The 22,941-nt window shown below is 43.0% G+C and overlaps 1 protein-coding gene and 1 long non-coding RNA gene across 4 annotated transcripts in view; one reads left to right on the forward strand and one right to left on the reverse strand.

The window, feature by feature from the left end:
• ZYG11B (zyg-11 family member B, cell cycle regulator) overlaps positions 1-22,941 on the forward strand; it is a 53,697-nt gene that overhangs the window by 20,785 nt on the left and 9,971 nt on the right. For all 3 annotated transcript variants that reach the window (XM_053244585.1, XM_053244583.1, XM_053244584.1), the window contains 9 exons: positions 3,549-3,714; positions 4,523-5,277; positions 10,314-10,454; positions 12,157-12,333; positions 13,008-13,072; positions 17,309-17,408; positions 17,510-17,560; positions 21,385-21,546; positions 22,350-22,397. In XM_053244585.1, coding sequence (XP_053100560.1) covers positions 3,702-3,714; positions 4,523-5,277; positions 10,314-10,454; positions 12,157-12,333; positions 13,008-13,072; positions 17,309-17,408; positions 17,510-17,560; positions 21,385-21,546; positions 22,350-22,397 — 1,512 coding nt within the window. In that variant the 5' untranslated portion in view covers positions 3,549-3,701. The remainder of the gene's footprint in view (positions 1-3,548; positions 3,715-4,522; positions 5,278-10,313; positions 10,455-12,156; positions 12,334-13,007; positions 13,073-17,308; positions 17,409-17,509; positions 17,561-21,384; positions 21,547-22,349; positions 22,398-22,941) is intronic.
• Positions 1-22,941, reverse strand: part of LOC128322737 (uncharacterized) — a 42,072-nt gene that overhangs the window by 4,814 nt on the left and 14,317 nt on the right. Inside the window, exons 4-6 of the long non-coding RNA XR_008305929.1 lie at positions 22,332-22,426; positions 6,704-6,850; positions 938-1,170 (exon numbers count right to left, since the gene is read on the reverse strand). This is a non-coding gene — a long non-coding RNA (uncharacterized LOC128322737). The remainder of the gene's footprint in view (positions 1-937; positions 1,171-6,703; positions 6,851-22,331; positions 22,427-22,941) is intronic.

Consider the following 22,941-nt stretch of genomic DNA (forward strand, 5'->3'; position numbering starts at 1 on the left):
AATTAAAAAAACAAACACACACCAGCTCGGGCAACAGTAAGAACAGATGTCGCTTCCATTTCCGTGGGAAACCTCTGGCCCCTGCCCCCAGTGAGACCACAAAACATGGTTTGGAATTAGTGCTCCATAACAGTAGTTGGAGCTTTCCCTTGATCTCGTGTCCAGTTATTGCTGTGCACTTGGAATTCCCCCCCCCTTTAATAGAAAATTATATTGGGGGAAAGGTCCGCCGGCACCATGCACGTGTGCACACATGTACTCCTACCATTCTTATCACTACCTGGGCACAGGTGAATGCACCTATTGGAAGCAGGTGGTGGGGCCCAGACCCTATACAGTCTTATTGGCCAGAAGGGGGCAGGAGAAATAAGGGGAAGCCTGCTGTGTGAATGAACTGAAGGAAGAAAAATTGAAATGAACCATAATAAAAGCAGCTATGTGTATGCCTGTACTGATTCTGATTTATGCTTATACATGCTTCATATACTCTTCGTTCTGACTTATAACACTTCCTCCTGCAGTAAAGCCCCAAATCTGGAAAATGCCTTAGAGGGGCCATTACATGACCCATGGGTACCATCTCTGGACCAGAGACAGTTTGAGTACAGTCTGGGGGTTGCAAAGTAATAATAGCAAGGGCGTTTCTGACTTGGAAAAAGGCCCTGGCATGCAGCTCTTAAGTGTTACTTTATTCTAACAGTTGGAGATGCTTCCTTCTCTATTCCATAATCTCTTTCTAAAGATATTTTCTGAGTTTTTCTTTTTTACTTTCTGAGTTTTTCTGGAGGAATTGCAGTACTCTTAAGAGCTATGTGCATTAATTTAAGTTCTCTTACATGTGTGAGTGAGAGACTTCATTTTGAAATTAATGGGAACTGCTGAGTTAAATAGGAAGTTTATGTGAGACATATGAAGCAAAAGAATATGAGATACTTACACTAAAATAAAGGCGTACTGCTTCTAAGCCGTTTGGTGTAAAGGCAAGAAACGACTTTCCTTAGTTTGAGAAGTAGTTGGCAGGCATTCCTATTTTTAAAATTTGCTGGAGGAGTATGTACAAGCCCACTGAGCCTGCTTTTTGTCAGTGCCGAAGGTGATTCACAGTGTTGCATTATTCCCTTAAGCTGGTGAAAGCGAAATAATTGAAAATGGCAGGCTTGTATATCAGATCTGGAAGAAAAAAGTAAAAATAGCTTGTATAATCTTTTATATCTGTGAAGTCTTTGTCCATGATCAACTTGGTTATGCAAAATGTTTACATCAGATACATTGCTATGACAGCACAAAACAAGGGAAACTGGAAAAGCAACAAGACTGTAAAGGAATAATTGTAGCTCTTTTGTTAGGGAAGTGGAATTGCTTTTCGTAAGGGAAGTGGAAGTGTTTTCCATGTGCCTTCTGGCATCTTCCTTTAAGCAATTTTATTACAAGAACTTTAGAAGGCCAATTGAAAACTAATATTTGACATGGAAGCCCAGCTTTCTGTACCTACAAGGAAGAAAAGAAGTTTGCTATATGATCAGTTTAATCCAGTTTAAAAGCCTTAACATTGAGAGAATAAGGCTTGTAATGATTTTGCTCTAAAATACTGCAACTAACTCTGTTGAACTCAGAACATCAAAGTTGTTCACAACATAGTTTTTTCCAGTGGTTTTTTGTGGTTACTGCACAAAATTTGGGATTTCTTTATACCATGTGCTTTAATGAACCATCCTTCAGTATTTTTGTAATGCTATTCATAGGTGTTAAAATTTAGTTAGTCATTCATGCTAAAACCCTGAATTTGTGTTGCTTTTCAGTTTTTGTCATTTGTTGATGCCATTCAGAAGCTAAGCAGAATTGGGGATAGGAGATAATAGTTCTTGTTGGTTTGTATTGCACTTCATAAGTTTTAAAAACCTATTGTAATAACTTATAAACAAACTGTTTCAGGAGCTTGCTGAGAAAACAGTCTAGAAAAGGAATGAGACCATATGATGAGAGTACTTGGGAAGGAATGTACTTCCACAGTCATTTCTGGAAAGACCCATTAGACACTGCGGAGTCCTCTTCCACTGAATCTTCCCTTGAGCGTTTGTACTGTGACAGCTTAAGGAATGTCTAAATGCCCTTTTGAAGGAGGCAGATTGGGTTTGGAGGATGCATGTCCTGCAGAGGAGAATTCCTTTCCTGCCTTTAGGCCAGGTCTTGCCAATTCCCAGGCAGCAGCTCACCATGTCAGTTGGACATTTAAGCATGGCACTAGAGCCAGGCATGGACAAGTATGGCCAGGTGGAGGAGTGAGCAAGCAAAGCGGTTGCAGGTTGCTTCCTCCTCCTCCTGGTCCACTGCCTGCCTGAGCCAGATGGCTACAAGAGGAGGAGGTATACTTGTAAAGGCAAGGCAGGGAGTCTGCCCCCTGTGGAGTGGAGGGCATCGCTGGGGTGAGCAGTAAGTCCACCCCCCCCATTGAAGCAGAGGGCACTGCTGGCAGCAAACAATATCTCCAGATGCTCCCCCAACAATGGAATAGGGGGCAGTCTGGCTCATAGATCCAAAGAAATTTGTTGAGATCTGCTTTAGGTGGTAGGCTGAATGGAAACAAATTGTAGTAGGGGTGTGCAGAACCGGTTCAAATTGAACCACGTTTGATTTGAACTGGCCCAGTTCTACTGGTTCGAGCTCAAAACTGACCAGCCCTCAAAAAAGCAGGCCACTCCGAGTTTGAACCAGGCCCAATTTGGTTTGGTCCAGCCCTGTCCGAGGGGCTATGCTTGTAAAGGAAAATCCAGTGAGGATTTCCTTTTACAAGCAAAGGAGATTCCTAGCTCTAAAGGGGTTCAAAGGGTGGTAGGATGGGCAAGGGCACCTTGGTGATGGTGGTGGCCCTTCTAGGCCCCGCCAGCACTCCCACACACCCCCACCCCGCAGCACGGACTGGCAGTGGCCTGGTTTCAGTTTTCCCTGCACGAATCAAACTGCCGGTTGGTTCTAACGAACCAGTTCATGGACTGGCAATTCAGTTCAAATTTGACTTTAATTCGAACCGAACCTCGGACAGTTCCGTACATACCCCTGAATTGTAGGAAAGTTATATGTCAATGTGCATACATAGTCAATGGACCCCCACCAGGTCAGATCTCTTGGTATATTTCTACAGGGTTGGGAATAGAGATCCTGACCTACCCTGCTCTCTTTTCCCTCCCCTCCCCTCCGCCCTCTAGGCCTCTGGCTGCACTCTAAAATACAGAGAATTGTTATTAAATGACTTTTTTTCCAGCCAACAATCTCTGTTGCCTCAACTCTTTATATAGGTTTAGGGCATTTCTAAAGCAGTTGCTGTACAAACATTCTCGACTAGCGTCTGACTTGAATGGATTAAATTCCTGACCCCTTCCCCCCGCCTTGGGAGGTGAGGGGAGCAGCACATACAGTTTTCTCCCTGGTTCCCTCTGGTGGTATGAGAGGCTTGCCCTCCACTACAGAATATTTGTGGGCTGCTTTGTGATGAGCTATGTTTAGTTTTTTCTAAAACTATAAAATACCAGATATTTGCTTTCTTTATAAAGGAGGAGGCATCACCATATTCTCTGCTTGACATCTGCTTGAATTACCTTACCTCTGACCTAGAGAAATTTTGTACAGAAAGGCATGATGGGACGTTGTGTTTGCAAGAGCCTGGAATATTTCCACAAGAAGTGGCTGACCGATTGCTGCGGACGATGGCATTTCACGGTAAAAGCAGTTCTTCTGGGCTAGCAATGTTAGGAAAGTTTGCTGATTGAACTGTTTATTGCTATAACTCTGCAGTATATGGCATTTTATTCTGCTGTTGTGCAACCATGTGCTATGGGCGCCACTTCAGTTGCTGAGGCACAGCTGGATTTTCTGCCATTGGAGCAGGTGGCATCCTGTGCAAGGCAAGTGTGATAGAGCTGCAAAGCTCTGCATGACCAGCCGTAGCAAACTATCTTTTGCTGATATCTCTAGTCCTTCTAGATACTCCACAAGGGGAAGGTCAGCCTTGCTTCCTTATCTTGCCCTGCCCCCGCTTCTCTCTCTCACACCCACACCCTTTCCTGCCAAGCAAAACAAAACGGAAACCCTTGCACTATATTGCTAAGGTACCATGTGGATTTGTTAGGAGCTATGCTAGCAGAAGGGCAAGAGAGAGAGATCTCACTGGTGAAGCAAGGGCCTAAGTTGTGTTTAGTTCCTGTGCTGGCACCATATTCAATCCTATATGCCACAACTTCAGCGTAGCAAAGGACAGGATAGTGTTTGAGGCCCCCAGTACCATATCCTTTCTGATACCACTCTCTTGCCAGTAAAAAGCAAGGCATCAGAATTAGGAATGCAACTGAGTCCTTCTTTTTCCTTTAGTAAGCCTGTCCCTTCCTCCATTCTATCTACTGGGGCCTGGTCCCAGTGCTCATGTGGAAATTTCTCAGCTATGGCACATGCATGTACACACACACACACACACACACACACCTTTTTGAAATCAAAATATGTGATCGGTTCGTTACTTCTCTTTGTGCAGGACTGCTGAATGAAGCTACTGTGGGCATTTTTCGAGGCAACCAGATGCGTTTGAAAAGAGCTTGTATCCGGAAAGCAAAAATCTCTGCTGTGGCTTTTCGGAAAGCATTCTGCCACCATAAGCTGGTGGAGCTTGATGCCACCGGAGTGAATGCAGACATTACAATCACAGATATCATCAGCGGACTTGGCAGCAATAAATGGATCCAGCAAAACCTCCAATGCCTTGTGCTGAATTCACTAACTCTTTCATTGGAAGACCCCTATGAAAGGTGCTTCAGTCAGTTGACTGGTCTTCGTGCTTTGAGCATTACTAATGTTCTGTTTTACAATGAAGACCTAGCTGACGTGGCTTCGCTTCCAAGATTAGAAAGCTTGGATATATCCAACACCTCAGTTACTGACATAACTGCACTCCTTGCCTGCAAAGATCGCCTCAAGTCTCTTACCATGCACCACCTGAAATGCTTGAAAATGACCACCACTCAGATTTTGGATGTCATACGAGAGTTAAAATTCCTAAATCATCTTGATATTTCAGATGATAAGCAGTTCACATCTGATATTGCACTTCGTTTGTTAGAACAGAAGGACATCTTGCCCAATCTTGTTTCTTTGGACATTTCGGGGAGGAAGCATGTTACTGATGAAGCTGTGGAAGCATTTGTTAAACAGCGGCCCTCAATGCAGTTTGTGGGGCTGCTAGCTACTGATGCTGGTTACTCATTATTCCTCACCGGAGAAGGAAACTTAAAGGTTAGTATCTTTTGTGCACATTCCTGCAGTGGTAATAGTTAAAAATAAGCGTGTGTGTTGCACAAAGCTTAAAACTCTGCTTGGTGGGTGACTAGTGGGTCACGTCTGATGGGGTGTGTGCATACATGCAACACTGGCAGGGCTGGCCGATGTCTCTCCAAAAGATGGAAAAGTTGGGTATTTGCCAAGACTCTAAGACTGGCAGAGGACATGACCCCTAACAGTGCCACAACTCTTGCCTCCTTGGAGTACCTGTGCAGGTAGTATGAGAAAGCAAAGGGTAGCTGCCAGAACACCCTGCAAATTCTGGAGCTGCTCATGGGAGGGGTATGCGCTCCCATCCATCCAAAATGACCTCCTTGCAGGTCAAGCCACTTCTCTGCCTCTCTCTCTCTCTCTCTCTCTCTCTCTCTCTCTCTCTCTCTCTCTCCATCCCTCATGGTCTTACATAGACCATGAAATAGAAAGGCATGTTTTCCCATCGATTTTGTTTTCCTATCAAAGGTACCACCATAGCCCCCACTCCACCCCACTTTTCTTCAAACTTCCTTGAATGTGTTTTTAAAAAGAAAAAAGTTTGGAAAAAGGCATGAGAGCTTTTTAAAAGGGGGAGTGGTGGTAATCGTGTTAGAGTGTGTGTGTGTGTGTACATACATGTACACTATCCTCTCTTGACTATAGTACTTCTCTTTTTGGAAAAACTCCTGAGGCAAAACCTCAAAGTTTAAGTAACTTGGGAATTATTTAAATCCATGTTGTGGGTTCTCTGGAGAACTGTTTTAAGAGAGAAAACTTGAGAAACATGCTCAGATATGGCACGTTTGCCCTTGTAGAGCTGGTCTTGTGATCCAAGCATGACTTGTTCCCTCTGCTTAACAGGGTCCACCCTAGTTGCATATGAATGGGAGACTACCTATGTGAGCACTGTAAGATATGGAGGTAGAGCCTCTCTGGGAAGAGCACCTGTGTGCTTGCATGCAGAAGGTTCCAAGATAGGGCTGAGAGAGACTCCTGCCTGTAACCTTGGAGAAGCTACTGCCAGACAATACTGAGTTAGATGGACCAGTGGTCTGACTAGGTATATGGTAGCTTCCTATATTCCTACAGCTTGTGAGAGGTGGTTTCTCCTGACTAAAAAAAAAAAAAGAATGCTTATCTCTTCTTCTTCAGCTCCATATGTTACTTGCCTTTCCCCTAGTGGATAAAATAAGTTGTTTTGTTCTTAAAAGATCTGACATCGCAGTAATGACTTTAAGTTGAACTTGCTTTTACTGGCCGAAGGGGACAGAACTCGGTTGCTCACTCATTTCTACCACCTCTGCCAAGGCGCACAGCAGTGAGAGGTGGGCTGTGCTGTATTTTCCGGCTTGAAGAAGAGGAGAATGATTTTCTGTCCAGCAACAAGGGGCAGATCTGCACAATGTACCTGTTAGTATGTCGTCGTCCTGGCAAACGCTTGTCGTCTCGCACTCTGGCTAGTTTATCTGCATTCTTGAAATATTATTACAGTTGCTCTGACTAGATCCTCAAAATGGTGGTTTGAAGAAAGGTTTTTCTCTGTTGGGTTCCAAAGCTTATATAAAAATAAAAATACATGGCAACTTGTTAACCATGGTTACAAAATATACATGGCCCTGTAAATTTCATGAAAAGCAAAGTCTGTTTTACTGCCACTTCATTCATTGTCATATTAAACAAACTGGAATGGAAACCTCTTCTGTACAAAGCACTCGTGCCATTTCTGTTATAATGTCTGTTTTTTAAATTCTGTTGAATGGTTCTGTGAAAAGTGTCTATGAAGTACACTTACACTTCTTTCCAAGTGACACACTTAATAAATATTTACTTCAGTGACAACAGTAGAACTCAACAAGTACTGCTTTTAATCTCATAGAAATATTGGCTATGAGGTCTGCTAATTGAAACAAGGGGATTCTGGAATGTCCAGCTTCATATTGGATTTGGGAGATCATTTACTTTTGCATTGACATTTTACTCTATACAGGTAGCCTTTGCTATTTGTGTGGGTTCCATTCTCGCCTATACCAGAAACCATGAATAATGAAACCTTATCCCTATGAGAATCCCGGGGCTAGGTTCCTTGGGTGTAAAAAAGGGCCAAAAAGCAGAAATGAAGGGAATAAAGCACAGTATCTTGCTCTCCAGCAAGTCGCCTCCAAACCTGCAAAATCCTCCAGATTTTACAAAAATTTGATCAGGTTTTTATTTTTTAAAGAGTGGCTCTCTGCTACATTTCAGGAGGCAAATGACCTTAAAACAGTGGTGCATATGCTGGTAACCTCCAGGCTTGACTACCGTAATGCACTCCTTGTGGGGCTGCCTTTTGTATGTAGTCTGGAAATTACAATTGGTACGGAATGCAGCAGCTAGACTGGTCTCTGGGACACCTGAAGGGACCATATAACACTGATTTTAAAAGAACTGTACTGGTTGCCAATATGTTTCTGAGCAAAATACAAAATGCTGGTTACTATTTATAAAGCCCTCAACAGCTTGGGTCCAGGATACCTAAGAGAGCCCCTTCCTTGTCATGAACCCTATTCCCTATTAAGATCATCTGGAGAAGTCAGGTTACGGTTGCCACTGGCTCGTTTGGCGACTCAGGACTGGACCTCTGTGGCTGCCCTCAGGCTTTAGAAGATGCTCCCTGTTAAAATAAGAGGATCTCCTTCTCTGTTTGCTTTTAGGAAGACCTTGAAGGTACACTTGTTTTTTCAGGCTTTTAACTGAAATTAATTTAAAACTATTTAATTGTTTTTATCCTATGAGATTGTTAACTTTGTATTCTGTGAAATTGTTTTGTTTTTACTCTGTTTTATATTTGTTGTGTTTTAAATTGTGTACACTACCTAGAGAGGCACATATCAGGTGGTATATAAATATGATGAATAAAACGGTGGCTGGAAATGATCTAGGAAGTCATTTCTGGCCACGCAGGAATTGTGGATAGGTGAATTTTGCCCATTTAAAAAACCATGAATAGAGACTCAACCACAGATACGTGAAACTGCTATCTGCGAGACCCTGGATAATGAGGGCCACCTTTTGTTTATTGGAATTATTCAGCAATGTAGGATTTGCAGCATTTTAAAAATACTGAACTATTGTTGCAAATGCATAGTTATTCAACAGTGCATTTGCAGTAACGATTTAGTTGCTGACATCCTGACTAAAGGTTCATGCACCAAATAACAGTTTGCATGTACAATGGGGAACGGGCGACTTTCACTGATCCTTCCTTCTGCAGCCCTTTGTGCCTCCCAAAAAATATGTTGTTGAGGGTCTTACAGCCCTCAGGGACATCAGACACCAGCCAGCCAGTATTTCTGAGTTGCCAAGCTCACACTTTAGTATGGACTCTGTAGTGTGTAGATCATGCGGATCAGATTGCACAAGATAGATTGGCAAAAAAGGGACAATATATCAAATGAACCAAGCCCAAGGTTAATGTTTCCTGGTTTTTTAACAGATAGATATATGGCAGGAAGCATGGTGGATTCTGGTAAGCATCTCAGAATTTTCAGGTAACAGTGCAGCTCAACATATTCAGACAATATAATCTGAATTCCACTCTTGACAAGCTTTGGCTACAACTAGACTGTAACTTTTAACACAGAATCTGCTAGGCAGATCTAGGCAGTCGTCTAGGACACCAGTTTGTGGGAGGATAAGGCGATGCTGCTCACTGGAGTAAATTAATCAAGTTTTGGTGGGCATGGGTGTTGTGCCGCCTTGTACCACAGTATACCAACCAGCTAGTCAAGTATTGATGGAGCACAATAGAGTTCTGAGCTCCTCAACTCATCTTCATCTCCCACTGTATCCTCAAACCAATATGGCCTTTGGCCATTGCAACTAGGGATTATGGGAGTTGAAGTCCAACAACATCTGTTGACTCAAGTTTGAGAACCCCAGATTAGCTAATTAGAAAAGGGGTGCACAATTCTAATGTTCATGTGGGGTGGAATGACCTTGACTAAAACTAATGATCTGGTGAGGGTTTGTCTAATGACCGTATGGATCACAGTACAAGACACACACCTCTGAAAAATACAACACAGCAGACTGAATAGAAGTAATCATGATTATAATTGTTGAATCCCTTTTAAAGTTAACTCGAGAGGAGATTGTTATCTCTAATAATATAATACGAACACTCTGGACATATAGTGAAAGGATGCACACTCAATAGTAGTGTCCCCACTTTTGAAGCACAGGTGCCCACCCAGAAGGGCAGGAGTTTTGCTCATCTCCCCATCTCCCAGAAGCACTCCAGGCAACATGCAATTATATCTCTGAGGAATGCCCGGTGAAGGGAGGCGTACGCACACACATCCAGAAAATGGGGGGGGGGGCATCCATCTTTCTCTGCCAGAGAGGCATCTCACTTGCAGATGAGCTGAGCTCTATGGCAGCCCCTTCTTAAGCCATCTCTTTCTCATGCCATGCAGCCTCTGGCCAGTTATTTCTCCTCCCTCCTCAGCCCTAGTCACCTCTTGCCTTGGCAGGGCAGATACAGACAGGTAAGCATGCAGCAGCACAGCCCGAGACAAGATGAAGCAAGTCTCTGAGTGTAGGAAACGGACAGGCTGCCTAGCTGGACACAATAGCCAGCTGCAAGACTCTAGGGGGTCCTGGTGTGCTGCACAAAATGTTTTGCTGGCTGCATGCTGGGCACCCCAGAATTAGGGTATGGTGCACCAATTATAATGGGTACAAATCATTCTAGCTGTTGCTCTCGAAACACTATATGCTGTAATGTGAAGGCTGTTTCCTATTTTAGTTGCCAGAGCTCTAAAGGTTTTGCTTGTCGTAAGCAGTGCTGAATCACAAGCCTGATTATGTAAGAATCCTTCATAATGAAGATAAAGTTTTAGAAGTTAAATATTCAAAACCTTTGGGCTGTGTGGAGCTTCCATTTTTGTCTCGCTTGTGTTTCAGCAACAAAAATAAAATTGCAAAGAATATACTTATTCTGTCTCTATAGCAAACTCCTGTATGTTTGTATGTTGAAGGTATCTGGAGAAGCGAATGAAACTCAGATTTCTGAAGCTCTAAAGCGTTACAGTGAGCGAGCTTTCTTTGTGAGGGAGGCACTCTTTCATCTCTTCAGCCTTACACATATTATGGAAAAAACCAAGCCAGAAATTCTAAAGGTAAAACTGTACTACTGAGAAGGCATATTTGTGGGCATCACTATTTTTTGGAATAAAATTTGAGGCTATTTTCAGTTTAAAAATGGACACAATTGAATAAAACACATGTATTTGGGCAAATCTGGAGAGGGGGAGGGAAAGGAGGATGTGGTAAGTGTGGATAAGCTGAAGTTCAGACAAAATGGGCATACTGTTTAACTCTTACGTAAGGTGATGCTACCTTGAAGGGCAGGGCAAGCACACATCAGGGCTGTTCTCATATGCAGCCTAACCCTAGCCTGGGTTATACTGTGCATATGAAGTGCTGTGATTTGCGCAGATCCTGGCACTCCAGACCAGCCTGACCTACTTTTAAGCTCTCTGCTTACTTTTAGGCTCAGCCCTTAACCTGGCTGCTGGGCTCACATGTCTCTTTGCCTGCATGCAGTTTGAGGAGACACAACCATCACCTAGAGTGCCCTTCTCTTGGGAGTATCCCCCAATGTGCTGCGCTTGTCGCATGGTGTTTTGTGGGATACCAAGAGGCTGGGATGCATTATCCCAGTCTCCAGAGATCCGTGCTGCGTGGAGCAGTGCAGATCATATGGGAGCGCAGAGTGTGGTCCCACCACTATTGAGTCTGAGAGGAAGGTAAATTTTGCTCAGCCTTCCGCCCACCCTCTCTCCTCACCCTGCCACCCCATCTCCTGGTCATGTTCATACCCTTATTGTGAAAAAGGTGGAGAATAGCATTTTTGTAAGGCGCTATATTTAAGAGCCGCTGCTGAGAAAACTGGATGGTGGTGGAGGGGAAACTTTCCCTCTCCCATGAGGGACCACTGTATTGAAAGATTCCCCAGTACAGTGAGCTTTTTCCTCTTCTCTCTCCCAGTTTTCCCAAGGACAGCTCTTCAAAGCAACAAAGAAACTTTCCATTGTTTTGCCAAGAGCTGGTTTAGCAACCTTGGATTGGCTTGGACCATTTATGGAGCTATTTCTGATTTTTCTTTTGAAAGTAACATGTTTCATTTTCTAGCTTATCTGAAACAAGCAGGTCCAGGCTCACTCATTTCTATAGTTCATTCAGCAGGAGGATCAAGCTACATGTGACATTAATGCATCAGTGTGGCTCTACCTTTTTCTTTCTTTTTTTAAAGTAAGAGTTGCGACAAGAGGGGAATCTGAATTGGACTGCAGCATGAAGGGAAGTGGGGGCTCTCTGTTCTCCCTGCTGTGGTTCTTATCTGGGTACAGACCTCTCAAGTGCATGATACAGATAGGAAATGTGCTACTGTACCTGCTGCAATCAACATAGCATGTGAATAGCTGTACCTACCTGTGAATACTGTGTATGAGTGTTGAACGTAACATCTGAATATGTCTATAGTCTCCCATAAGAGGAGGAAAAGCTGATCTATTCCTGCTTTGGAAGTTTTCTGACACTTCCAGTGGTGGGGGCGAGGGTGTAGGGATGTCCTTAGTTACAGCTAATTCTTTGGAATAAGTAAGCTTACTTTTATTTTGGAATTTGTTCTTGACTTCCTGTTTTAAATTTATATACCATCTTTCTACTTGAAAAAGCACTCAGGGTACTAAACAACTATAAAATAAAACTAATCCATTAACCTCTGCAAAACAGCATAGCTAATAACATTTTTGAATACATAACCCTATATGTGGTGGGGAATTCTGATTTGGCCTGTTTTTTGGTTGTTTTTTCCAGCTGGTAGTTATTGGGATGAGAAATCACCCTTTGAACTTGCCAGTGCAATTAGCAGCGAGTGCCTGTGTGTTTAACCTGACAAAGCAAGATTTAGCTGCAGGCATGCCTGTTAGGCTACTGGCAGATGTCACTCACTTGCTCCTTAAGGCCATGGAACATTTTCCCAATCACCAACAGGTAAGCCTTTTTATTTTTCAAGGTAAGGGGCTGAAAAACATCTTTCCTTTGAGCTCAAACTGTTTAAAAGAGGTGATGTAAGCATCCCCCCCACCCCCCCACCCCACTGGCTTCTAGTTATGAGTAGACTTGTATTAAAACTGACTGCATAGAATAGGAGTGAGCAATGTCTTGTTGGAGAATTCTTGTGACCCTAACAGTTCCAGCTTATTTCTGAAGTTAACATATTTACTTACAGTTTGATAAATGATATCGGCCCATGGCTGGTAAATATACTACACTGCTGTAAAACTGTGTTAACTATAAAGTTCTGGCAAGTTTAACAGCAGTTTATCTGAGACCACAGTAATTCTAAAAATGCTTGCATTACACAATACTATTTCCAAGTACATCCTGTTATTATGTCTTATATAAAGATCCTAAGGCACCTTTTTTTTTTTTGCTAAAAAGGACTGTTGAACACTGATCTATTATATATATGTTTAGATATTGTGATAGTCTATGCATTGTCACCCTATTTTGTTGCATTTTGCTTCTAAGTAAATTTGCAAAATATTTTGCAGAGGGAAGTATCATTTTATTGTGGATTATCAATTGGTAGATTTCTCTTGTAGGAAGGAAACATTTGAGCATGTGAAATATTTTGTGCTGAGCACCGCTTTGTTCTTTTACAGCTCCAAAAGAACTGCCTTCTGTCGTTGTGCAGTGACAGAATCCTTCAGGATGTTCCATTTAACAGGTTAGTCTTATACCTGAGCTACAGAGAAGTAGGCAGGGTTTTCAGGTTGTTAAATGTCTGTCTGTTACAGCTTATCTGTTTGCAAGTTGCTCATACTTTCTTGGAAAAGAACAGTTCCTGATAAGAATCCATGAGCAAAGGATGACTCATTAAATAATGAGGCTATTCTCACGACATGAGCTGCCTGGGTTACCCCAGGCAGCTGGTGTGTTGTTGTTGTTTTTACATTTATATCCCACTCTTCCTTCAAGGAGCCCAGAGCGGTGTACTGCATACTTGAGTTTCTCCTCACAACAACCCTGTGAAGTAGGTTAGGCTGAGAGAGAAGTGACTGGCCCAGAGTCACCGAGCTAGTTTCATGGCTGAATGGGGATTTGAACTCGGGTCTCCCCAGACCTAGTCCAGCACTCTAACCACTACACCACACTGGCTCTAACTGGTATGGAGTACCAGGAGCTTTCCAGTCCTGGGGAGGAGGACTGCCTTATCTACCTGGCTTTGTACCTCAGCAGGTGATCGTGTGTGCTGGGCTCCCCCACCCCCGGCCCACCGCCATTTTGAGTAGTAAGCCAGTGGGGAGGAGTGGCCGCGTAGAGCGAAGCAGCTGTTTGCGCGGGGCACACTGGGATGCAGGAGAACTTCCTTCTCCTGACCCAGCTCAGAGGACCGCTGTGACGCCTCTCGAGTGGCTGTGTGGTGCGACTGGGAGGAAGGCAGGCAAGCTCCTGCCTCCCCACTCCCTGTCCTCAGAAACTGTGCAGCTAAGGTCGTGTGAATACTGGCTAACACTGGCTACATAGGCAGTATGGTCACGAAATACAGGTGTTCTTTTGCCAGACTCGCAGGCACACTAGGATTTTACTGCTTTTCTTTTCAGCTGCTCTCCCCAGTTTAAATTGATGCTCGTTTCAAAATCTGATTTCTGTACACGGATGTGGATTGACTTCAGTTGACTTCAATTGCTGTCAGCACCAAGGAGGGCAGTAGCTCTGTGGTGAAGCACATGCTTTGCATTCAAAAGGTTCCAGGTTTGGTTCCTGGCATCTCCAGGTGGGCTGAGAAAGGTAACCTGGAGAGCCACTGCCAGTCAGTGTAGACCAGGGGTTCCCAACAGCGGGTACTAGTACCCTGGGGTACTTGAAGGGCTTCTGGAGGGGTGCTCAAAGCCCTTCTGCCTCCCCATGCTGCAGCCACTCTACTTGTTCTCCATATGACGATTGCGGACTTTAAGCCAATGTGATGCAGAAGGGGAGGGAGCGGGGTGAGGAACCCCCTCCTCTGCTCCTGATTGGCTGGCTACATGCTGAAGCTCAGTGTACCCCCTCCCCTCAGCCTGAGTGACAGATTTCAGAAAATTAGCAGCAAGTTCTCCCATTGAAAGTAATAGGCCATGTTCTATTAATTTCATGCCCCATTAATTTCAGTAAGACTGCTTATGAGTAACTTAGTGTGGATGTGAGCCAGTGACTGTAGTAGCCTGTCTCCCCAACTGTAACACTTACATTTGTGTTTATGTATATAGAGTGAGTGTGTGAGGCACGTACACACACACACACACACACACACACACACACACACACACACACCGCGAAGCTGCCTTATATCGAGTCAGACCATTGGTCTTTCTAGACCAGGGCTGCTCAGCTTCGGCCCTCCTGCAGATTTTGGCGTTCAGCTCCCATAATTTCTGGCTATGGCCACTGTGGCTGAAAATTATGGATCTCGTAGTCCAAAAACTGCTGGGGTGTGTGTGTGTGCGCGGGGGGGGGGGGGAGTTGAGCAGGCTTGATCTAACCTGACAGTCACTGACTCACAGCAGCTCTCTAGGTTGCAAGCAGGAGTCTCTCCCAGTCCTCCCTAAAGATGCCAGGGAGTAAACCTGGGAGTTTGTGCATGCAAACATGCAGATGCTCTTCCACTGAGTTTTGGTCCCATTCCTGAATATCTTACTGTGCTGGCATGCAGTCTCTCATCCAAATGCAAACCAAATGCAAACCTGTTTGCCACCACAAGACCTCCCTCCGCCCAACTCACCACTGTAACTTAAATGTTACAGTTATGAGATGGGCTACTCAATCACTGGCTTACATCCAGATTAAGTTACTCATAGCAGTCTTATGGAAATTAGTAGGACAAGTTTGTTACCTATAGGGTGCCCAAGCTGTAGGTTTGCAACAGAAGGGGTGAACTAGTTCAAAAAGGTTAGGAACTCCTAGTGTAGACCATACTGAGCTAGATGGACCAGTGGTCTGACTTGGGATAAGGCAGCTTTTCATGTTCCTTCCTATGAATTTTATAGATCAATGCACGTGGCAGTACAATAGCCTGTCCACTTGAAATAGGAAATATACCAGTGGAGATTATTAACCTAATAAACTACCAACTTCTAACTACATTTGAGCAATTGTCTATAAATAGTACCAACATGGATAGAAAATCCGCCCACTACCTTCTGCTCCAGCAAGAAATACACCCTACCTAGAGCTATGTGGACCCTATCATAATTCACATTCAGGAGCAAAAAATCTCACTTTTAAAATCAAAAGCTTCGAGCCCTTTTGGTTGTGGTCAGTGATGGCGTAGGCTTGGAATCCAGAAGAAGATTGTACTTGGTTCTAGGAATTAGAGGCCTTGCATGGCTCTCCGTTGCTCTCCTGTGGCTACATTTTCCTGTCCCTATGCCTCTGCTACCCACCCATCATTAGTCTTCATGCTCTTCCCTCCGTTCTCATTTGGACCAAACTACACAGATTTATTTTGAGATTTGACACTCAGCCAAACTAAATAATATATGAAGAGTTGCTAAATTTGCAATTACGTTTTGTTTGAGCACAGAATTTGTATGTAAACACAGCCCTGCTCTACTCTAAAGTGTCATTAAGAGAATCCGAAAACAAACCCCCAATTTTTGTGTATTAGAAGCTACTCAAAAAATTTATCTTGTGGATAATAATAGCAATAGCAATAGCACTTACATTTATATACCGCTCTATAGCCGGAGCTCTCTAAGCGGTTTACAATGATTTAGCATATTGCCCCCAACATTCTGGGTACTCATTTTACCGACCTCGGAAGGATGGAAGGCTGAGTCAACCTTGAGCCCCTGGTCAGGATCGAACTTGTAACCTTCTGGTTACAGGGTGGCAGTTTTACCACTGCGCCACCAGGGGCTCAATTTTATTTGTTAGCCGCCCCATAACAAATCTCTAGAAGAAGTTACAGTTGGGCTTGGAGTGAGAGAGCACTGAGAGAGAACAAGAGACTGCACTCACTCTTTGGTAGGCTGAAAACTGGCCCCAACTTTCATTAGCAATCTTACACATAGCACCAAGTTTGGCAAGACCCCAAAGCAGGGATGAGATACCTCCGGCCTTGAGTAGGGAGGAAGGTGAGGTCAGTAAGAGGCCAGTGAAGTTTGTACACAGTTTGTTTTTGCTGACCTCTGGGTCTGGGGCTTGTTTCTTCTCCATTTGAAGGACTGTTTTGGGAGCCTGTGCTCCGTAAGGAGCGTGCATGTGCACGCACACACACATACACACACACACACACTCTTTGAAGATCATACAGTAGGTCCTCCTTCCTGTTTACTTCTCAAACTCTCAAGTTCCAGCTTACTGCCAAAGCCCTTTACAGGTTTGTTGTGACAAAGCATATCACACAAGACAACATCCTATCTATGCTATGAAGGAAGCAAAAATCCATGCTTGTCTGTCTGTGCCAGTCTGCCATTGTGATCAAAATTCCTTCCCAGTCAAAATCAAGATCCAGAACAGTCCCTGCTTTCCAGCTATACTCAGAGATAGGATGGACAGGTGGAAAAATGGGCTGCATCAAACTGCTGGCCTGAAGAAATACCTGTTGTATTGTTTTTATGCCTGTATTTTGTATGTTTTTATATTTTTTAGCTTGATGTTTTTATTGCCTTTTTATTGTATGTTTTAACTTTTGTAAACCGCCTTGGGGTTGTCATTTAATGAAAGGCAGTATATAAATGCAACAATAAATAAAATAAAATAAAATAAGTAATTCTCTTCTAAATACTGGTGGGGCAGACCAGAGAGGTCATTTCACTCATTATAAATATGTGATGCCAACTGAGGCTTTAATATTTCTGCTGTACAACTTGGTCTGAGTGGAAACTGTGATTGTTTCTCTTTGCTGCCTGTGAGATATGGCACATTAGGTTTTGCCACTCACCCTTCCCTGCCGATTTGAGAACTTTTTGTTGCCTTTCAGGTTTGAAGCAGCCAAGCTTGTCATGCAGTGGCTGTGTAACCATGAAGATCAGAATATGCAGAGGATGGCAGTGGCTATCATCTCCATTCTTGCTGCAAAGGTGGGAGATTTTAGGTTGCATTGCTTTGACCTTTGTTTCTAGGTTATCTGGTCCCATGTCCCTCCTGACAGTAAACTGATACTTCTGTTTTTTGCTTTCAGCTTTCAACAGAACAAACAGCTCAACTTGGTGCAGAGCTCTTCATTGTTAGGGTAAGTTAAGTGCTGGCACTTCTTTTTAAAAAGTGTAATCTTGGCTGAAACATTGTAAGCTGTAACTTTTAATCTGGTACGGGGTCCGTTGAATCCATTAGAATGGGTTCTGTGCCTGCGCTGAAGCCTCTCGGTGTCGAGTTGTTAGAGCTCCTTCTAGGCGCCTGCGCCCCGCCCCACGTGACCACGTGGCTATTTAAGGCGGGAGGAGTGCAGGCAGCTCAGTTCCTTGGAGACAGGTGAGCAACCTGTTTTTATTATTATTATTATTTTTTATTTACACAGTCAGACAGGTGTTATTGATTGGTTTGTTTTCTCCAGACATCAAGTCCTTCCCAAGCACCTGGGTTGGCTGAATTTTATTATCAATGTTGTTGCTGTTATTATAGATATCATCGCAGAATATAGGCTGTTCCCAGTAAAGTTGCTTTTTGTATTTGGCCGATTATGATTTCTGTGGCCCCTGTGGTGTTGAGCTGCTCTTCAAGTTGTTTTGGAATTGCACCTAGGGCGCCAATTACCACTGGGATTACTTTGGTCTTTTTCTGCCACAGCCTTTCAATTTCAATTTGTAGGTCTTTGTATTTTGTTATTTTTTCTATTTCTTTTTCTTCTATTCTGCTATCCCCTGGTATTGCTATGTCAATTATTTTGACTTGTTTTTCTTTCTTCTCGACTACAGTTATATCTTGTGTATTGTGTGGCAGATTTGTTTGTTTGTTTGTAGTCAGAAGTCCCATAATATTTTTGCATCTTCATTTTCTACCACTCTTCCAATTTTATGGTCCCACCCATGTTTGGCTACAGATAGCTTGTATTTTTTTTTGCAGATGTTCCAGTGTATTATCCCTGCTACCTTGTCATGCCTTTGTTTGTAGTCAGTCTGTGCGATCTTTTTACAACAGCTGATTAGGTGGTCCACTGTTTCATCTGCTTCTTTACAAAGGCGGCACTTGCTGTTTGTGGTGGATTTTTCAACTTTTGCTCTTATTGCATTTGTTCTTAGTGCTTGTTCTTGTGCAGCCAGTATTAAACCCTCTGTTTCTTTCTTCAAGTTGCCATTCTTAAGCCATTGCCAGATCTTGGTGAGGTCTGATTTTCCACTTACATTCCGCGAATATTGACCATGCAGTGGCTTATTTTTCTATTTTTCTGCTCGGTTCTTGACTTGTTCTTTCTTGTAGGCCTGCTTTCTTTCATTTGTGTTGAATAGTTTCTCATTCTTGACCATTTGAAGTGCATCTTCTTCACTGTCCTTGATATATTCTGCAAGGCCTCTTTTCTCCTCCTCTACTGTTTGATGGACTTGCAGCATTCCTCTTCCACCTGAGCTGCGAGGGAGGTATGGTGGAAGAGGAATGCTGCAAGTCGATCAAACAGGAGAGGAGGAGAAAAGAGGCTTATTATTATTACTATTATTATTACTATTATTATTATCATCATCTTGTTTGCACAGTCAAACAGGTGTTATTGACTGGTTTGTTTTATCCAGACATCGAGTCCTTCCCAAGGACCTGGGATGCCAGAGCTTTGTTATCAATATTGTTGTTATTATTATAGATATTGTTGCAAAATATAGGCTGTTCCCAGTAAAGTGGCTTTTTGTAATTGGCTGGTGGTGATTTCTGGTGCCCCTATGGTGTTGAAGTGCTCTTCAAGTAGTTTTGGAATTGCACCTAAGGTGCGAAGTACTACTGGGATTATTTTGGTCTTCTTCTGCCACAGCCTTTCAATTTCAATTTGTAGATCTTTGTATTTTGTTGTTTGTTCTATTTCTTTTTCTTCTATTCTACTACTGGTATCACCTGGTATTGCTATGTCAATTAATTAATTAATTGACATAGCAATACCAGGTGATACCGGTAGCAGAATAGAAGAAAAAGAAATAGAACAAACAACAAAATACAAAGATCTACAAATTGAAATTGAAAGGCTATGGCAGAAGAAGACCAAAATAATCCCAGTTAATTAATTAATTAATTAGATTTCTATACCGCCATTCCAAAAATTGCTCAGGGTGGTTTACACAGAGAAATAATACATAAATTAGATGGATTCCTGTCCCCAAAGGGCTCACAATCTAAAAGTAACATAAGATAGACACCAGCAACAGTCACTGGAGGTACTGTGCTGTGGGTGAATAGGGCCAGTTACTCTCCCCCTGCTAAATAAATAGAATCACCATGTTAAAAGGTGCCTCTTTGTCAAGTTAGCAGGGGACTTTTCTCTTTGCAAGATTTTTCAGTTGACAGTGTATTTATTAAAATGTGCACTGAAAGCATGAGAAAATTTAGGAGTTTATGCTGCTGGTGTTTTTTTTAAAGTACTCATTCTGAAGTGTATATGTGTGCACACATGCAGAGAGAGAGAAAACATAGTGACTAGGGTGCTATTATTTCAAGTTGATGTGAAAAAATCCATTTGGTTTCACTCCTCAGACTTTGCTTTTGATCACAAGCTTTTTGGGCACATTGTGGTTTGTGGTGTTGAAAAGTCAATCCTTATTTATTAATCATAATACTCAAAAGAGGGCAAAGTGTTGTTCAGTGTTTACATGCAGCACTGACATCAGGGACTTGACAGTGCAGTTCATAGAAATTTGCCAGTTGATAACAAATCCATGAGCTGCATATTTGCTTCCTGTGACCCTCTATGCCACTTGCAACAAGGCCTACTGCCTTGTCATTTATTTATTACAGAGATATCATTCTTGCATATTGCATGTAATATAGTAGGAAATTTGGCTTTCAGTGAGCATCATAAGAAGGCTGGATCCTAGGAAAACCTTTGGCTATCACTAGCTGAAGCTTTTCCTAGAGTTCTGCTTTTCAAGTTCTTTTAGATTGAATTTGTAAATGAAATAACTTGGTAACTAAAATACTAACTGAGCAAACAGGCACCTTTTAAAAAGTGGTGATACTCTTATATTTAGCAGGGGGAGAGCAACTGTTCCTATCCCACCCCAGCACAGCATTCCTCCAGTGTCTGGTGTCTACCTTTATGTTTCTTTTTAGATTATGAGCTCTCTGGAGACAGGGAACCATCTTTAGGGTTCCCCCCCCCCACCCTGTGTAAACTGTTTTGAGAACTTTTGTTGGAAAATGGTATATAAATATTTGTTGTAGCAGAAATGTGTTTCAGAAATTAGGAACACAAGAAGCTGCCTTATACTGAGTCAGATTATTGGTCAATCTAGCTCAGTATTGTCTACACCAGCGTTTCTCAACGTTTTTGGAGTCATGGACCAATACATTTATTCATGCACAGTTTCCCGGATCAGCATTTAGTAAGGGAATCTCCCCACTCGTCCCCAACCCCACCTCCAGGCACTCTTCAAAAAACAAGAGCTCGTTTCCGGGCAGCCCTCGCTGCTGGATAATGTTCATTTCGAAATGAACGTTATCCAGCAGCGAGGGCTGCCTGGAAATGAGCTCTGGAGAGCCCCTGCCAGCCCAAAATTGGGGTTGGGTTTTTTTGGATGGGGGGTGATTTTTATTAGTGATGCCTCACAGACCAGTACCCAACACCTTATGGACTGGCACCTGTCCACGGACCGGTGGTTGAGAAACACTGGTCTACACTGACTGGCCGCAGTTCTCCAAGGTTTCAGGCAGGAGTCTTTCCCAGCCCTACCTGCAGATTCCAGGGGTTCAACCTGGAACCTTCTGCATCCAAAGCAAATGCTCTACCATTTCCTGTGATGATGCAAATGTATCTCACCCCAGCCCACCAACTTCTTATATAATTGGGGGAAAGCTAAGTTCAGTCAAATCTGCTGCTGAGACTTGAAGCACCTGTCTTCCCTGTTTTCTCCCCTCTTTTAGCAACTACTGCAAATTGTGAAGCAAAAAACAAATCAGAATGTAGTGGATACTACTCTCAAGTTTACACTGAGTGCACTTTGGAATCTCACTGATGAGTCCCCAACCACATGTCGGCACTTTATTGAAAACCAAGGGCTGGAACTTTTCATGAAAGTCTTGGAGGTGAGGACTGAAGGTTTTCTGCCAGCATCTGTTTAATCTGCCTTTCTTTTTGAAAACATCAGTGTTGGCCTGCAGACCCTGAAGGCAGCAAATTGTAAGTCTGGACAGCATAGGCTAGAATAGGGAATCAGGACATCTACCTCAAGTGAGTTTACACAGTAGGTGCTAGCTCTTGGTCCATGGGGCAGGGAGCCAATTAGGCTCAGATGTGTGTGCTCTTCTGAGCTTTCTTTGCACACAATTCCATCTCCTCAAATTGTTTCAGAGGCAAAAGGGGTCAGCCCCTCTTTGCTGCTGAAACCTGCTCAGGAGGGAGGGGAGTAAGTACTTGGTTCACATTTTCTGTTGCTGCAGCTGCTCCTTGAAGTGCCTTCTAGAAAGCTCCTTCCTGCCATTGCTAGAGGGACTGCTCAAGCAAGCAAAGCCTTTGAGCACATCTTACTCCCAAGAAGGTGTTGCAGCAATAGGGAGATGCACACCTTGCTTCCAAATTCCACTCTCCGCAATGCTAACTCCAAATCCTACTTTCCCTGCCTTGATCTTGACTTCAGTAGTTGAAAGGATTTCTGGAGGAGGGGATCGGGCCCAGAAATGTTCTTTGGTGCACTCTTCTGGTTCCCATCTCTCCTCCTAATTATTGTTTCAGCAGTGAAGGGGCCTGAGCCCACATAATAACTAATTATTAGATTTCAGGCTCCTTAACAATTCCCTGAGAATATTCAAAGGTCCTACTTATCGATATGAAATAATATTTATGGAATCCCTTATTGAAAGATAATGTATACCTTGTGTTTTTTTGACAGTCTTTTCCAACAGAATCGTCTATCCAACAGAAAGTTCTTGGCCTTCTGGTAAGATGAATGGACTGACAGATTCTTACCTGGAAGTTGGGAATGTCAAATATTATCACTTTCGCATCTCTCTGTTACCTTCTTCCCCACCCCAGCATTGTAACACTACATGGGGGAAATCTATATATTTTCAACTTTTAAAGTTGAAGAGTGGGGGTTTTTGATTTAGGTCTTCTCATTCCTAATCTGACACACTTCCAGTATACTACACTGGCTCTCTAATTTGTCTAATGCTGTTTTAAAGTCATCTAAGCTATCATCACAATTTTCATGCATTAATTATACATTTTGTGAACAAATACCTGCTTCTATCTGTCCTGAACATGCTACTGGTAAATTTAATTGGGTGTAGGAAAAGATATTCTGTCAACTTTACATAATCTTATAAAGCTTTAGTGGGTCTCCCTGCAGAAGTTTGTTCTAAGCTGGAAACCCCCAAATGCATTAGTCTTTCTTTGCAGAGAAAGTGCTTCACCTGTTGAAACACTTTGTTTGCCCCTTTCTGAACCTTGTCTAGCTCTTTTATAGCCTTTGGGGGCGGGCG

Source organism: Hemicordylus capensis, chromosome 4 (assembly GCF_027244095.1).
Source record: "Hemicordylus capensis ecotype Gifberg chromosome 4, rHemCap1.1.pri, whole genome shotgun sequence".
Lineage (NCBI taxonomy): Eukaryota > Metazoa > Chordata > Lepidosauria > Squamata > Cordylidae > Hemicordylus > Hemicordylus capensis.